Here is an 18191-nt window from a genome sequence, read left to right as displayed (position 1 = left end):
TTCATACCAACAAAGTCTCCCTTTTGATAAGAATCTTATCTAGAAAAGAATGTTCCTTTCTAGTTTGCCTACCTATTTAAGGATGGTATTCTCTTTAAGGTAAATCAAGAAGTTACTTCCTGTTCTGATTTGGAAGTAAGTGTTCCTGCAAATGTCTGCCTAATTAAAGTCCACCATGACTACTATGCCATGTTTCTGTGTCACACTTGCCATCTGTAGCCCAGGCTTCTCCTAGATCTCGATTTCTCTCTGTCTCTCTGTCTCTCTCTCTCTCTCTGTCTGTCTCTCTGTCTCTCTCTGTCTCTCTCTGTCTCTCTCTGTCTCTCTCTCTCTCTCTCTCTCTCTGTCTCTCTCTCGTCCAGGTGAACCAAAATATTCTGATGACGGTTCCGCTTTGATTTCTGCCTCAGATCTCCATCCTGATCTTTTAGACCATGCTTTCTCTCTGGTTCCTCAGTTTCTTCACGTGATTCTATCTACTTAATACGCAATGCTAATTTGTGCTGCCTTCTCCTGTCTTTGATTTATCTGGTGCCTTTTAAATAGGGTACATTCTTTCAGTGCCATATTCTGATGATAGGTCTCATCCCACCAAGTCTCAGTAATACCATTGAGATCAAATTTTCCTCCTTGTACTAGGGGGAAATCCTTGTGGATTGTGGCATGTGTTAAATGACAAGAAGAATAAATCCTTAGGTCCTCAGTCCTTTTATTAACGGGATTCAACCCTCCAAATCTTGAAGCTATGACCTGGTAGTCATGGAATAGGTTTTAGGCTATCCCAGTAGGATACAAAACAAGTTCAGTGAACCAATTATTCCCTCTACATGAATCAAAATAACCAGTTTGACTTTGACTGAATGAACTAATCTGGCATTGTCTACTGCCAAACGGCCAATGATTTCCATTAAGTTAGGGGGTAGGGGGAGTCTAGGTAGGGGAAGAACAAGGGGGGTATGTGTGTGTGTGTGTTTAAAAATGAAATTTAACTGCCTTTTATTTCACAGAACCTATGCCTTCTAAATATTGCCAAACCCCTTGCCGAACAGAATTTTTCATTGCCAATAACTGGAAAGAGGGTCAGACTGTTGGTAGTAAATATGTTGACAAAAGAGAATTTTCCTGTGCATTCTAACCTAATTGTATTTCTGAAAACTTCCCAGACTCTGGGTTCAGCTTAGGTGAAATGCCAGGTTGTTGATTAGGACATGGGCATATCTGGTTTTCTATCCAGTCTTCTGAGTCAGCTTTTAAAATGCTAATAGGTCTCTATGATTTTTGATTAGCACCCTATGACATGACTACAATCTTGCCCCTCCTTTTCATTATGATATTTTGGGCTCAAAGATGTTAGTAATTTTTTGCTTTTCTAACAGGTGACGTTCCAGGCTTGTAGTATATCTGAAGCCAGATACCTCTATGATCAGCTGGCTACTATTTGTCCAATTGTAGTAAGTAGAAAATGATTTTCCTGAAATGCATTTCTTTGAGTGTACCGAATAGATTTTGCATGGACAAAACTACTGTCACTGTGTTCTTTGTCCTCTCGTGGCCTCAGTCAAAACTGGACTTACATAAATTATGTGCAGCTATTAGATCTATGTTTAGAGTTAATAGATAAGAGAAATTAAAATGGATTGGTGACACCAAGACATTTCATTGGTGATGCCACCACCTGGTTTTTGAGTTTTGACATCCCATTCTGACATTGTCTTGCTCACTTTATTCCATAAATTATAAGAAATATTTCCTTTACAAAAAAGTGAATTCATTTGAATGAAAACAAGATTATAAGCTCTGCCAATTTGAGGGCCTTCAGGACATTTTTCAAGGAGAGGGACGGGGTACAAAGGAAGAATTGAGAAGTCAGTCAATTTCAAGGGGGTAGGATAAGCACTATTCCTGTCTTTTATTCTTGTGACAAAAAAAGCAGATTGCATGAGGCTTCTTAGTATATAAGAAAAAACTATGAAACATTATCCACAAAAGCTAATTTTTGTTTGTTTTTAGATGGCTTTGAGTGCTTCATCTCCTTTCTACCGAGGCTATGTTTCAGATATTGATTGTCGCTGGGGAGTGATATCTGCATCCGTAGATGATAGAACTCGGGAGGAGAGAGGATTGGAGGTGTGAATGCTTTTTTTAATAGCCTATTTAAATTAAGAAGGTAAAATGGGGATATTGTTTCAAACAGTATTCAAAACTTGTTTGAATTTTTCTATCTTGGGGTAGCCAATGACAAGTTTCATGTCTTTTTGTGGGTTAGAACCTTCTATGCATCTTTGGGCTTTCTGATTTCAAAGTTGGCATTTGGCCCTCATGGGAAGGGAATACAGGACTGTCACTAGTAACCAAAGTTGGAGCTTGCTTCTTCCTTGGTGACAGCAGCCAAAAGTCACCCCAAATTGATTAAGTTCTGGTGGAAAGAAGGGAGGGAGATGGCTTTTTAATCTTGATGACTTTATAAAACCCGTACTTGTCTTAGCTACCTGCTGAAGATACTTAGAAATTTTTAACACGTATTTATGCTCTGTATTCCACAAGTCAATGGTTATGGCTTTTTTTTAACCAAATATTTTTATGATGATATACAGTCAGTGCTCTTGTGTGATGCTATGTGTTTTGAAAGAAATGTAATTTCTTCCCAAGTCTTCACCATTATTATTTTTTAAATACATTTTTATTTTGTTACATATAGGCAATTACATTAAAAGAAACTTTTTTTGGTTTATTTTTTCAAAACTTTATTTATTTATTTTTAGTTTTCAACATTCACTTCCATATGATTTTAAGTTCCAAATTTTCTCCCCATTCATCCCCTCCCCCCACCCCAAGATGGCATGCAATTTGATATAGGCTCTACATGTACATTCATATTAAACCTATTTTCACATTAGTCATATTGTAAAGAGTAATTAGAACCAATTGGAGAAACCACGAGAAAGAAGAAACAAAAAAAAAAGAGCAAATAATATGCTTCGATCTGCATTCAGACTCCATAGTTCTTTTTCTGGATGTGGATAGCATTTCCATCAGGAGTCTTTTGGCGTTGTCTTAGATCCTGCATTGCTGAGAAGAGCTAAGTTCTATCAATGTTAATCATCACACAGTGTGGATGTTACTATGTACAGTGTTCTCCTGGTTCTGCTCATTTCACTTAGCATCAGTTCATATAAGTCTTTCCATTTTTCCGAAGTCCACCTGCTCATCATTTCTTACAGCACAATAGTATTCCATTACATACTACAATTTGTTCAGCCGTTCCCCAACTGATGGGCATCCCCTCAATTTCCAATTTTTGGCCACCACAAAAAGAAACTTTTAATATTAATTTTTTTAAATTTTGAGTTCTAAATTCTTTCCTACCCTCTCATGCCTCCCCAACCCCTTGAGAAAGCATGCGATATTATATTGATTATACATGCCTTCACCATTATTATTAATGAGTACTAACATATATGATTGTGAACTTTTATGGCATGTTTATTAGCCTATAAAACCATATGTTTAAACTAAATACTCATGAAACTCTTATTCTTTGTGCCAGTGGAGCTAAGTTCAGAAGTGTATGTTTGTGGACTTGTTTTGTTTTGAATTATGATTTGCGTTGGAAGGTTATCCTTGCCTCCAAAGTGGGCTTTTTTTCTCCTGTTGTTTCATAAAAACAGAAGGGGCTTTGGAAGTTACCTTAATGTAAGCACTGTACTCAGAACATCCCATAAAGCAATTATCTGCCATTATTTTTTTTCTTTAAAATTTCTAGAAGATTTCATGACTTCCCTTCGAAATGTTTCTCACAGGGGCAGCTAGGTGGCCTTGGAGTTCAAAGCTCCGGCTTTGGAGGAGGACCTGAGTTCAATCTGGCCTCAAACACTTGACACTTATTAGCTGTGTGACCCTGGGCAAGTCACTTAACCCAGATTGCCTCCCCCAAAAAATAAAAAGAAATGTTTCTCAACATCAATGAACTTTTCATTTCCCTTAAGTTTTTTCAAAATTTAATTTAATTTTTCTGTTACCTTTTGAGTTCTAAACTCTCCTTCCCTACCTCCCCACCGCACACTAGAGGAGGCCAACATTTGACACAGATTAGATAGATAAATAGATATGTAATGTTAAACCCATGAAATGTAAAATCATACTAACTTCTATTTATCAGTTCTTTCTCTAGAAGTAGATACCATCTTCCTTCATAGGTCCTTTGTCATTGATTTGAATATAATAAACAGAATAACTTAGTTGTTCACAGTTGTTCTTTGAACAATATTGCTATTATCCCTTAAGATTTAGTGTTACCTTTTTCAATTACAGTATTTTATTTATATGGTGTTATTTGTAAAAAAAAAAAAAATCTATTCTGTTTTAGCCTCTGAAGAACAACAGCTATAGGATTAGCAAATCTCGATATGATTCGATAGACAGTTATCTCTCTAAGTGTGGTGAAAAATACAATGATATTGATTTGACAAAAGATAAAGAAATCTATGAACGCCTATTAAAAGAAGGTAAGTACCTGATCCTAGTATTCTGATATAATGCTCCATTTTTAGCTTTTCAAAACTCATTTTTACCATATTTGCTAACTGGTTTTTATTATTAATACAAGTCTATGGTAAATCTTTTTTAAAATTAATTAATTTATTTTGATTTATCAACAATCACTTCCATAAGCTTTTGAGTTTTAAATTTTTCTCCCCCTTCTTCCCCACCACACTCTGCAAGACAGCACACAGTCTGATAAAGGCTATACATATACATTCCTAATATGTTTAATTTTCACATTAGTGATGTTGTAAGTAAGAGTTAGAACCAATAGAAGGAACCATCAGAAAGAGGAAACAAAACTCAATAGAAGAAAAAAAAATAGTGAATAGTATGCTTTGATCAGCATTCAAACTCCATAATTCTTTCTTTGTATGTGGATAGCATTTTCCATCACGAGGCCTTTGGAGATGTCTTAGATCCTTGTATTGCTGGGAATATGGTAACTCTTAAAAGGTTGCTTGACTGTATGTCTCAGATCCCGGACATCTATGAAATTCTCTCGATTTTTTTTGTAAGAATATTTTGAAAATCTTCGTATTCCCCGAAGAGACAAAACATTTTCATATACAAATTAGAGCAAAAAAAAATTCATATATGAAACTCTAATCATGTACAGCTTGCCTTTTTAAAAAAAAAAAACCCACATATAATAAAATCACCATGTAACTCTCAAACCTGTGCTTATCTTGTGTTTCCCTAAAAACATATATTCTTTAGAGGTATGAATTCAGGTCTGGGACAGATGTACCCACAGGCTAAGTGGATAAAAGTTTGCCATCATGTCAGAAGTACTCAGATTTACAGAACTTAACCAATTTCAGAAAACAAAACTGAACAAGCTATAAATAAACTTCCAGAAAAAAAAAAACCAGAACAGGTGAATTTCCAAGTGAATTCTATCAGACATTCAGAGAACAATTAATTACAATGTTACATAAACTTTTCAAAAACAGGAACAGAAAGGAACTTGGGAAATTCCTTCTATGATACAAATATGATCTTGATACCTAAACCAAGGAGAATTGAAACAGAGAAAGAAAACTGTGAGCTAATAGCCCTGACAAATATCAACACAACCTTCAAATAAAATATCATCAAAAGTAGCATCATATCAAAAAGATTACACATGTAATAATCAGGTTAGATTTATGCCAGGAATTCAGGGTTAGTCTAGAAATAAGAAAAGTAAAAACATAATAGACCATATTAATAAAAAGAATTGAAAAAAAAACCCTCATCATTTCAATACATGCAGAAAAATACTAACTCGTTATTTTCTTTTTTTAAACCAAAAATGGAAGTTAAAAGAAAGAAGTAAATATACTTTTTCTTAATAATGGTAAATAGTATCTCTCTAAAAATAAGAGCTGGCATTGTATGTCATGAGGGTGAACTAGAGACCTTTCCAGTAGGATCAGGGCAAAATCAGAGATGGCCATTATCATCACTATTATTCAATATAATGCTGTAAATGTTTGCTATGGCAATAAAACAAGATAAAGAAATTGAGGAAATAAGCATAAGTAGAGAAGAAATAAAATTATTGCAGATAATATATGGTTTACTTAGAGAACCAATTAAAATTATTTGGAAAAAATAACAAGCAGAGTTCCGGATATAAAATAAACCTTTAGTATTTCTGTATTTTACCTATAGAACTCAGCAGGAAGAGGGAAAAAGTCTATTCAAAATAACTACACAATGCATAAAACATTTGAGTCAACCTACCAGGATATCCGTGGAAATTATATGAATGTTAACTATACAAAAGGGTACAAAGAGTACAAATACGAGAGTACACAATACTCCTGACAGAAATAGACCTAAATGATTGGGAAAACGTTAATTGCCCCTGGGTAAGATGAACCAATAAAATAAAAATGATAGCACTACCTAAGTTAACTTACTTTTTCAGGGTCATACAAATCAAATTACCAAAGAATTACTTTATAGAGCCAGGAAAAAAAAATAATAGAATTCATCTGGAGGAATAAAAGCTCAAGAAACTCAAGTAAAATAAAGGGGAAATAAAGTGGAAAGGCAGGGGGCTGGCAGTACTAGTTCTCAAAACTATGTTACAAAGCAGTAAGCATCAACATAATAATTAAGTAGTAGTTAAGAAATAGAGGTTTATCAGTAGAACAGATTAGGTATATCACAGAAGCAAATAATCCTGGTTAGCCTTGTGTTTAAAAAGCCCAAAGAACCCCAGCTTCAGAGGTAAGAACTCATTCTTTAACTAAAACTGCTGGGAAAACTAGAAAGCACTTTGTAAGACAGTAGATGCAGATGAATATCTCACACTATACACCGTGAGCTTCAAATGGATACAGAACTTAGAGATGCAAAATCAGACATGTACCTTTGGCCATGGTCTGTGTGGGAAATACTTTTGCTTGCTGCTTGCTTATGCATATAGGTTACAAGGTATGTAAAGTTTCTCTCCCCGTCGCCCTATGCTGTGGGATAAAATGAGAGGGCTCCCATTTAAGAGAGGAAGAAGAAAAGGAATCACAGACATACAGGACAGCTTTGAAAGTTACATGTTGAATTTATCCTATATACTTAAAAAGACAAGCAAGCTGTACATAATAGATAATTCAGTTTTATGTGTAATCCCCATTTCTGCAATATATGTGGAAATGTTCATTTCATTTGTTGTTTAAGTTCAGAAGAAAAGGGGAAGGAAAAAAAAAACAGAACCCTGATATCAGAAGGAAAACCAGTACAAAGTAGAAACATGGAACAAAGGAGCTCTTTCCAGAAAGAAGATGATGTCCTTTTAATGTAATTTGTCTATCAGAATAACTCTCCTCCACACTTGTAGAGTTGCCTTATTCTCTGAGTAGGCTAGTAAAATGAGCAAAGTCTTAACTACATTTGGAGTGAGCTCCCTGTGCCCTTCTTCTGTAGGTATTGACCATCTCCTGGCCCAGCATATTGCCCATCTCTTTATTCGAGACCCGCTGACTTTGTTTGAAGAGAAGATACACCTAGATGATGCCAATGAATCTGACCACTTTGAGGTATCCCCTTTTCGTTCTGAATACGTTTACTTAGTGCAGGCTTACGTTCTCTGTGTATTTGCTGTGAAATCATTAACAGCAATCCACACCGCAATGATGACAGGTATTTGTCATTCATTCAGCATAGTAAGAGACTAAGGAATGTAAAGTCTAAAATATTCTGATGAAGGGATTATGGTACACCTCACCACATTTACTAAATTGGTCATATTACCACCGATCCAGTATTTTCCATCATCCTCACAATTCTTCAGCCAGTAACCAGGTCATTCAGATTTACCCTGACTGATCCAAACAGATATTCCACAGGGCAATAATTTCAGTGATGTAGTATATAGCCTAACAGTACAGATTTTGTAATCTGTACTGATTAATATACATATACATGTGTGTGGATGTATATATACAAAAATATATGTATATATGTTATATTGTGTATTAAGCTATTTTCACTGTGCGTCTTAATCCAGCAAATATTAGCCACTTGCTAAGTATGCCAGGCACTACAGACACAAAGACAAAAATGAAAAGCAGTCTTGGTCCTCAAGGAATTTATGTTCTACTGTGGGGATGCAACATGTCAACAGGTAGCCATAGACATGATCATTTGAGGAGAATGAGGATGGTAATAACTACAGCATCAGGAAAGACTCTGTGTGAGGTGACCCTTGAAAGAAAGACAAGGATACATTCCCGGCACAAGATACTTGTAAAATGAATAAAAAACATACACATTTATTAACGGGGTTCCTTCTAGTTCTTATATTTTGTATAGCTTGACCTAGGTGTAGATATAGATATATATCTATAAATCTGCCTGTTTTCAGTGTTTAGCTGCCTTCACATTGGCCTGGCAAGGCAGAAAATTTGTCAGTGATCTGTTTGGATTAAAGTAGAACTGGTTAAAGGGTCATTTCAGTGTACTTGTCAAACAAAATGAATAATTGTGTTTCCTTCATAAATTGTTGATTGCATGTTCTGTTTGTCATGTGTTGATTTTTACAGAATATTCAGTCTACAAATTGGCAGACCATGAGATTTAAGCCTCCTCCTCCAAATTCAGATATTGGATGGAGAGTAGAATTCCGGCCCATGGAGGTAAGAATGTTACCAAGTTATGTCAGTGGGAGTTCAACACTTGAATAATGTCCAGTAGTTAATTTTGGAGACTTAAATAATTAGTTCAATGCAAGATCAAAATAATTTTTGGAATCTAAAAGATCAGGGGTTCTTAAATTTTTTTAAAAAATAATGTTTATACCTATATTTCAGTTTAATTGATTTCCTTTGTAATCCTGTGGTTTTCGTATTTGCATTTAAAAGCATTATTCTGAGAAAGGCTCCAAGACACTGTTTTAGACGGTCTTCAAACCATGTGGGGTTTTTCAAGGAAACATGATTGTAAACATTAACTAGGCCTCACAGCCACAGAAGTACAGTGGTTTGCTAGAACACAGAATTAGGGGTCAGACCTGAGTATTCCTCCTGACTCTGCTACTATCTCTGTGTGACTATAGGTTAGCCAGCTATTCTTAATGCCTCAGTTGCTTTTCTTTTTGGTTTGTTTTTTTGTTTTTTGTTTTTTCATACGGGGAGAATACAATCTACCTACTTAATCTTAGTATAAAATGACTTGTCTTAAAGTGCTTTCAAAAAAGTTAAAAGCACTGTGCAAATATGATGTGAAATTGTGTGAGTTGTGATGATGTTAGAGTGGTTATTGTCTGTATGCTTTTTTGAGGGGGGGACATATTTGTGTTTGGAGTTGTGTCAAGATTTTAAAACTTATGAACATTTTGTTGTCTAGGTTCAGTTAACAGACTTTGAGAACTCTGCCTATGTGGTGTTTGTAGTCCTGTTAACCAGAGTAATCCTTTCATACAAATTGGATTTTCTCATTCCTCTGTCAAAGGTAAGAGTGAATTTCTTGATACACTGATCATAAACATACATCTCCCAAGTCTGAGGCTTCTTCAGCACTTGGCAGTTTGCAAAATAGAGTATGCGAACTTGTTAGAGTTCCTTAGAAAGAAAGCGCTTTCCCTTCCTGAATACGTAGTTGTCCTGAATAGTGCTTTCTCGTCAGCATTTTCTGGTCTGACACTTCATTATTGAAAGATCTTTGAGCCAGAAGTTTTTGGTAAGTTTTTACATTAACTTTTTGGAAAGTCTTGGAGTCACAGGAGACAAGTCCGCTTTGCTTTTTTAAAATATTCTTTATTATGCAGCATCTTTTATTCCTTTTTCTTTAACAAAATATAAAAACATTGAAATTTAGGAAACCTGATTGTTTTGGGAAGATGAGGGATATAGAGAAGGTATTAACCCTGTGAATTTTTCTTTAAGAGGAATTTTATTTAGGGAGTTAGTTTATTTTTCAGTATTTTCTATTTAATAAAGATGAAAAATATTTAGAAACATAAGACCACATGAATAAACACAAGTTAATGTTGCTCCAACTCTCAGTAGATGGAATCCTATAGGAAATGTGACAATTTTCACAAAATATTAAATTGTATTCTAGTATCTACAATGACCCTTGAAGGAAATTAACATTTTATAGATGTAACACCTCATTTTCAGGGTCACAACCTCTTTATTGAGGACTGGATACAGTTAAAAATTTCTCTGAGGGCAAATTTGAAGAAAACTTTAAAAGTGGAAGGCATTCATATGTGGTGAATAGAAAGAACAGTGAGGGATAGGAGGCATGATTCCTAGAGGCAGCCCAGTGGGTAGAGTACTGAGCCTGGAGTCAAGAAGACCTGAGTTCAAATCCAGACTCAGACATTTACTGGCCCTGTGACCCTGGGCAAGTCACTTAAACACTCTTTGCATCAGTTTGCTCAACTGTAAAATAAAAATTAAAAATAATTATATCACCCACCTCCCAGGGTTGTTGTGAGCCTCAAATGAGAAAGTATTGTAAAAGTACTTAGCACATAGTAGGCACTTAATAAATGCTATTTCCTTTCTGCCCCTATGACTCACTGTGTGACCTCAGGCAGGTCACTTCATCTCTGTATACCTCAGTTTCCTATAAAAATAAGAAGGCTGAACTAGATAACCCCAAAGTACCTACCAGCCCTAATGTTTTATGAAGCTGTCCATTTAGAGGCAAGGCATAATTGAGGTGGGAGTGATTCAGGAAAACCTAGGTTCACATCCCTCCTCTGACATATCCCGACTGTGTTATTCTGAACAAGTCTCTTCTAGGAAACTCAAAAGATTTTAGGTTTCAGAGACGGAGTCTCCTTTTACATCTGATATCTCGGGCCCAGTCCCTTTACAGTACTGCGAGGTTAAAATTTCCTTCATTTGAAACCAGCAGTTCTGATGTTTTCCCAGCTTTATTCATCATCCTTCTCAGATGAACAAATAATTTATCAGCTCTGACTCAACCTTGTGGGGCAGTGAACTAGTGGTAGCCTTGTATTGAACTTCATTTGAGAGGGTTTATTATTGGTTCCATAACTGAAGGACCCTGACAATACATGTTTTTGTAGCATGGATCTCTAGAGGGCCTCATGGCTATAGTGTGTTGATTCTATTTTCAGAAGAACCTGTGGTAACAGAGGCATGTGCAAATCACCTAATGAATATTGGACACTAAAACTATATGTGTCATCTGTTGAATTAGCCAGAAAGCAATAGTAAATGCAAAATTTTTTTTGCATACTTGTAATGTTTTTTAGTTTATTTTTTAATATTCTTTTAAAAAATTTTTTTGAATTCCAAATTCTCTCCCTCCCTCCAGCCCTTCCCCAACCCATTTAGAAGGCAAGTGATATGATATCAATTACATATGTAAAATCATGCATAACATTGTTATATTAACCAAGTTGCCAAAAAGGGGGGGGGGGCAAGAAAATAAAGTGAAAAAATTTGCATTTCAGTTTGCGCTCAGTTCCCTCTCTGGAGGTAGATAGCATTTTTCATCATGATTATCTTGGAATTGTCTTAGCTCCTGATGTTGATCAGAGTAGCTAAACCTTTCGCAGTTGGTCATTGTAACAATATTACTCTTACTGTGCACAATGATCTCCTGGTTCTGTCCGCTTTACTTTGCATCAGTTCATGTAAGTCTTGTCAGGTTTTTTTCTGAAACTATTCTGCTTGTCATTTATTATACCACAATAGTATTCCATCACAATCATATACCACAACTTGTTCAGTCATTTCCCAATTTGTGGGTATTACCTCAATTTCCAGTTCTTTGCCACCACAAAAAGAGCTGCTATAAATATGTTTTGTACATATAGGTCTTTTTCCTTTTCCTTTTTTTAAAAATCTGTTTGGGATGCAGATCTAGTAGTGCTGGATCAGAGAGTATGCACAGTTCTATAACCCTTTGGGTATAGTTCCAAATTGTTCTCCAGAATGGCTGGACCAGTTCACAGCACTATTGGCATTAGTGTTTGTACTTTTCCACATCCCCTCCAGCACAAATGCACATTTCTTAAGGAAGTCTTTAACTCTCAGCAGCAAAGAAGTAATGACTTTGCCTTATTTGATGATATTTTAAAAACTATTCCTTTTCTCATAGGTTGATGAAAACATGAAAGTGGCTCAGAAACGAGATGCTGTCTTACATGGGCTGTTTTATTTCAGGAAAGATATTTGCAAAGGTTCAAAACCTCTTTCTAGTAAGTTTAGACTTTTGCAGATCCAGTTTACAATAAGGATGAGTTACTTAATTTTCTCCTCTCTCCATCCCTTTCCTTAGGTGGCACTGCTGTGGTAGATGGTTGTAGTACAGCCCAGAATGGTACAGAGACAGACACTGAAGAATTCACATTGATGAGCATAGATACAATCATCAATGGGAAGGTAGAGTTGGTTGACCTGGTCACAAATTCTGTTTTGATGTAAGTTATCAAGAAGAAAAATAAAAACTATGTGATAACTTTTTTTTTTGAATAGGAAGGTGTTTTTCCTGGATTGATACCAATTCTAAACTCTTACCTGGAAAATATGGAAGTAGATGTAGACACAAGATGCAGCATACTTAATTACTTGAAGCTAATTAAGAAGAGAGCATCAGGTATATACAGTATTCTTTTTTCTTTTTTTTTCAGCTGTCATACCACAGAAGAACTTGGTAATAATGTTCAAGGTTTTCTTATAAAACTATTCATCTTATAAAATTAGCCTTGCCTAGAAATTTCAGACCCATTCATATCTTTAAATAGGTTATTAATGTGTAATATTAAATAACCTATGCCAGTCCCAACATATATTGTGTGAATTTAGTTCAGTTTTTTCTGTGAATGTGCAGTTAACGTGTAAATAATAAATATGGTTTTGATTAACAAGCCAGATAAAAAATGTTCCTCTTTTAGAACATATAATTATAAATTATCCCACACATTTTTCATATTGTTACATGATAAGTCATAGAAAGTCATGTAATAAACATCTGGATTCTATTTGGGGAGAAGGTTTGGGTTTTTTCTCTTCTTCTTTGGTCTTAAAGTTTAAAAACAACTGGCTACAGACCTACCTCCTAATTAAATCAATCAGTGAACATTTGTTAAGCACTTACTTTGTGCTTAGGCACTGTGCTAAGTGCTGGGGATACAAAAAAAAAAAAGGCAGAAGACAGTCCCTTGTCCTCAAGGAGCTTATAGTCTAATGGGGAGACAACAAACAAATGTATAGAAAGTGAGCCGCATACAGGATAAATAGGAAAAATTAATAGAAGAAAGGCACTGACATTAAGAGGGGTTGGGGAAAGCTTCCTGCAGAAGGTAGAATTTTAGTTGGGACTTACAGGAAGCCAGGGAGGTCAGTAGTCAGAGCAGAGGAGGGGAGAGCATTGCAGGCGTTGGGGACAGCCAGAGAGAATGCCTGGAGCCAAGAGATTGTCTTTCAGCACAGGAAGCCAGTGTCACTGGATGGAAGAGTCAACATTGGGGAGTGAGGTGGGAGAAGACTGGCAAGGTAGGAGGGGGCTAGGTTAGGAAGGACTTTGAATGCCAGACAGAGGGTTTTATGTTTGCTCCTAGAATGTATTAGGGAGCCATTGGAATTTATTGAGTAGGGGGTGCTGACATGATTGGACCTGCTAGGGTCACATTCTGTTAGGTGGAACTTGGGGGAAATTCTTCTCCTGATGCATTCTCCCTCATCACCAGAACCTGGCTTGGGCACTCCGGTGGTCCTTCAGACTATGTGAGGACCCAGCTCTAGGCAGTTTTCTTTTGCCCTGCCCCCCCACCCCCACCCACCTCCCCAGCAGGGAATTAAGAACTAGATACACTGTGTAGTATGGGGTCAAATGAGTGTGAATTTAGGGCAGCTAGTTGGCGCAGTGGATAGAGTGCTAGCCCTGAAGTCAGGAGAACCTGAGTTCAAATGTGGCCTCAGACCGAACACTTGGAACTTACTAGCTGTGTGACCCTGGGCAAGTCACTTAACCCCAATTGCTTAAAAAAAAATGTGAATTCCAGGTGATCTGAATTTTCAGGTTACTGTCACTTATTTTCTTTTTTTTGTTGTTGTTTTGTTTTGTTTTTGGACAATTAGGGTTAAGTGACTTGCCCAGGGTCACACAGCTAGTAAGTGTCAAGTGTTTGGTCTGAGGCCGGTCTGCCCATTGCCACTTATATTCTTGTTGATAGATTTTTCCAAAGGGAAAAGATGTTGTGTTTTATACTGAATTAGCCTTTGAATTAAAAACGGACAAGTTGGATTGCCCACTGAATGAGCCCAAGCCCCTAGCCTCCAAATTCTCTTACTAAGTGTGTATCTGGTACTTAGTTCATTCTGCATTCTTCATATAAGCTTACACCTTCCTCACGCTGGCACTTAGATTTGAACTCTTACCAGTGCCCTGATAATGAGGGAGCATCTTGCAGGGACTGTGATGAGAGCCAGGTGAAAGTATGCCACTGTGCTAAGTTTCAGCCTCACCTGGAAAAATCCTGGCTGAGCACAGCAGCCTGCTCCTCTTACCTGTAACTACTAAAATTGTACATGAAGCTAGACCACTGTTGGCACATTTGCTTGTGTTTCAGATGCTCTTTTAGAGCCAAATGTCCATTCTGCTTCCCAGGCCCTACCCCCTTCCCCTCCCCCCACCCTTATAACAACCCACTGGTCTAACTCGGGAAAGTGTAAATATCAATAGGTGTAGCTACCCTTATACCAGCTGACCTCTTTCTCTTAGCTTCATTATGGTTACAATGCTTTTTGTTCTCCTCTTCCCTTGGTCAAAAGTCAGTCGTTTGAAAAAACCCAAGACATTTCCTTACAGCTCTATACACCGAAGGATGTCTTCAAGGGAAATATCCTAGCACACATAGAAGCTTACCTTCCATTTTTCTTTTGAAGGAAACTTTTCTCATTTCCCCAGAGATTTGCTTTTCCCATGACAACAATAAAGGAAAAGAAGTTTTTAGAGCCTTTACTGTGTGCTAAGCACTAGAGATTGAGATAGCCCTTCATCTCAAGGAGCACCTATTCTGATTGGGAGAATTTTATGCTGGCAGATGGAAATACCAGGTTGTATTAGTTCTGCAGGGAAAATAGCAGGAGAGACGGCGAGGCCTCAGGGACCTCGGGGAGCAAGGGCTCCCCTACCAAGATGCTTGTCTCCCAAAGGGATAAAGGGTCCAAGGGTTAGAGTGGAGTGGGTGTCTGAGACACCTTCGGCAAAAGAAGGGATGGATGGGTGGGTGTCGGCATCCAACTTTAGTACTCCCTTTAAAAAAAAAAAGGCATTATTGATGCGTTTTGTTTTTATGACACATTTTATCCCCTAAGTTCCTTCTTCCCACTTCACAGAGTCATACATTTAGAGCCAGAAGGGCCCTTGGAGCCCATCTCGTTTTATTTTACATATGAGGAGACTAAGGCCCAGGGAGGTTAAGTAAGAATTTGCCCAAGATCCCACAAGTAGTAAAATGGCAAAGGTAGGATTTGAACCAGATCATCTGCTACATCCTGGTACATATACCATTATACAGTGTTACTTTTGCTGTTCCTCCCTTGTTTTTTTGTTTTTCTTCTTTTTTTTTTTTTTTGGTGAGGCAGTCAGGGTTAAGTGACTTGCCCAGGGTCACACAGCTAGTGTCAAGTGTCTGAGGCCAGATTTGAACTTGAGTCCTCCTGATTCAAAGACTGGAGCTCTATTCACTGCACCGCCTACCTGTCCCTCTCTTTTATTTTAAAGGAAAAGATTTAACCAAAGCCAACCTACATGGAGACTAAGTGTGACAGCATATATCACATTCCACAACCAAAGTCCCATACCTTGAAATGTATTTTCATCATGTGTGTTCTAGACCAAGATTAATTTTAAATTTAGCTGCTTTTTAGTATTTTCCTTTGCCTTATTATGGTTGTTGTGTATGTTATTTTTTCTGGCAGGTTCTGCTTGTCTGCATCAAATTCATATATGTCTTCCATTATTTTAAAGTAACTGTTGACACTTAGATCTAATTGGATCTAAATGACCCATTTTTGTGTAATTCTTCTTCATTTTTGATTTTTTTCCAGGAGAACTGATGACAGCTGCTCGATGGATGAGAGATTTTGTTGCAAAGCATCCTGACTACAAGCAAGACAGTGTCATCACTGATGAAATCAATTATAGCCTTCTTCTGGAATGCAACAATATTGCAAATGAATTAAGTGAATGCCCCGAGTTGCTTGGCTCAGGGTTTAAGAAAGCAAAATACAGTGGAAATAAAACTGGCTCTTCTAGTTAGGTATTTTGTTGCCTGTCCCCAACCCTAAAAAAAGTAGAACATCTGAGTTATGTTATTTGAGAATTAGCTGCAGGACCATGACCATTGGCATGGTGTGAAGACCAAAATAATGGCACTGTGCTCTCAGATGGGCCAGTGAGCCTGAAATTCACTTAAAGGCTTCCCAAATGGATATAAAGTTTATATGGTATATGTGTACATAGTAAAATATTTTTATGATCAACAATGTATTTTAATAACATTGTATCTAAAGTCTTTGTGAACTAGCTTGTACATTTTTTTTTTAAATCCTTACTCTGGGAGGAGCTGCTGTCCAAAATAGTTTTGTAAATGTAATGTACTGGTATCCATACATTATACATGCATTCCAGAGGTTGAGATGTTTACTGTACATTTTATTGTTGTTGTTCTAAAGAATCTACCTTGTTTTAAAAAAAAGAGAAAGAGAAAGAAACAAACATTTCATCCTTAGGACCTGATTCACTAAAATTTCCCTTATGTCACTTTAACCAAGTCCAGACTTCGCCTTCTTGATTGGTTTTGAATCAGTTCTTTTGTTGTGCACATTAAATCATTTTTATAACTCCAAAAGGTTTTTACTTTGTAATCTCTGCTTTCTGGCACCTTACGTATTGTGCTTCTTTTTAAAGGGAATAGTTAAGGCAGGTGGTCACCTTTTTTTTTTTTTTGTTAGGCAGTGGGGTTAAGTGACTTGCCCAGGGTCACACAGCTACTAAGTATTATATGTCTGCGGCTGGATTTAAACTCACGTCTTCCTGAATCCAGTGCCGGTGCTCTATCCACTGCGCCACCTAGCTGCCCCGGTGGTCACCTTTGACCCAAACTTTTGAGACTAAATAAAATCCTGCTGTGGTCTAATGGTATTCATAAAGGAACTCATCCACATTTTTTTTTTCAAGCTTGCCAATCATTAAAGGCTTCACAGATTGGAATTTTATAGACAAAAGGGTATCAACTTAGTTTTTTCTGGGTAATAAAACCTCCTTTAAAAATTATCCTCAGGGCAGCTAGGTGGCGCAGTGGATAGAGCACCAGCCCTGAAGTCAGGAGGACCTAAGTTCAAATCCAGCCTCAGACCAGCACTGGACACTTAATAGCTGTGTGACCCTGGGCACTTAACCCCAATTGCCTAAAAACTAAAAAAAAAAAAAATTATCCTCATGTTTTTTTTTTCTTTTTCCTTTTTCTGTAAATGAATATTAAAAAGACTGGAATTTAAAGTTGGGGCTGCCAAATAATTCTGCACCTGAAAAGGCTTGGATTTTTTGCTGTGGGTGTCTGCCTTCAGTTATTTCTTTTTACAGATTTGCCAATCAAATAAAGCATGATCCAACTGAAGGCCTAGAATTCATCATTTGTCACTGGAGTCCTTGACTCTTATCTCCTCCTTCCTCCCCCAATTGTAACTAGCCCCATTTTCCAGTAAGCATGTAAACAAAGCTTTGCCTCCTAAAAGCCATTTGCCCCACATTTTAGCTGGGGAAACACATAACTATGCACTGCTTACTTTCTAGAGGAAACTTCAAAGGAAATCATGGAATGTACTAAGTTTGTGAATCAGGACCCTACATGTTCAATTGTAAATAATTAAAATTTAAGATAATTGTTAGTTGTCACTAGTTTGTGGGAATTTTTAAAAAAAAATAGTTAAAATTCATAATTGCTTCTAAAAATGACAATGTATTGTAGATTATGCAAATCTCAATACAAGCATAACTATTTAAGTCTTAAAGCTAATTTTAAAAGAAATTACAATGACGCTGCTCCTGGTAAAGCTGTTTATGTATAAATATTTGAATCCGTGCTCTATCCATAGCTGTAATGTAGAGGATTAACAGTTCTCATTTTCTTTTGCAACTGGCTTGTGCTAATCAGGTTGTAAATG

The 18191-nt window shown here is 36.8% G+C and overlaps 1 protein-coding gene across 2 annotated transcripts in view; it reads left to right on the top strand.

Annotated features, from left to right (window-relative positions):
• Positions 1 to 16876, top strand: part of GCLC (glutamate-cysteine ligase catalytic subunit) — a 74347-nt gene extending 57471 nt beyond the window's left edge. The window contains exons 7-16 of one of the 2 annotated variants that reach the window (XM_027852863.1): positions 1377 to 1451; positions 2011 to 2127; positions 4367 to 4505; positions 7459 to 7571; positions 8577 to 8669; positions 9379 to 9483; positions 12118 to 12199; positions 12298 to 12401; positions 12495 to 12615; positions 16074 to 16876. In XM_027852863.1, the coding sequence (XP_027708664.1) occupies positions 1377 to 1451; positions 2011 to 2127; positions 4367 to 4505; positions 7459 to 7571; positions 8577 to 8669; positions 9379 to 9483; positions 12118 to 12199; positions 12298 to 12401; positions 12495 to 12615; positions 16074 to 16285 (1161 nt within the window). In that variant the 3' untranslated portion in view covers positions 16286 to 16876. Of the gene's footprint in view, positions 1 to 1376; positions 1452 to 2010; positions 2128 to 4366; positions 4506 to 7458; positions 7572 to 8576; positions 8670 to 9378; positions 9484 to 12117; positions 12200 to 12297; positions 12440 to 12494; positions 12616 to 16073 lie in introns of both variants that reach the window. The other variant, XM_027852864.1, reaches the window with a different exon arrangement.
• Positions 16877 to 18191: the final 1315 nt, after the last annotated feature.

Source organism: Vombatus ursinus, unplaced genomic scaffold (genome assembly GCF_900497805.2).
Source record: "Vombatus ursinus unplaced genomic scaffold, bare-nosed wombat genome assembly UNPS02009835.1, whole genome shotgun sequence".
NCBI lineage: Eukaryota > Metazoa > Chordata > Mammalia > Diprotodontia > Vombatidae > Vombatus > Vombatus ursinus.
Note: the sequence above shows the minus strand (reverse complement) of the source record. Positions and strands in the feature narration are given on the sequence as shown.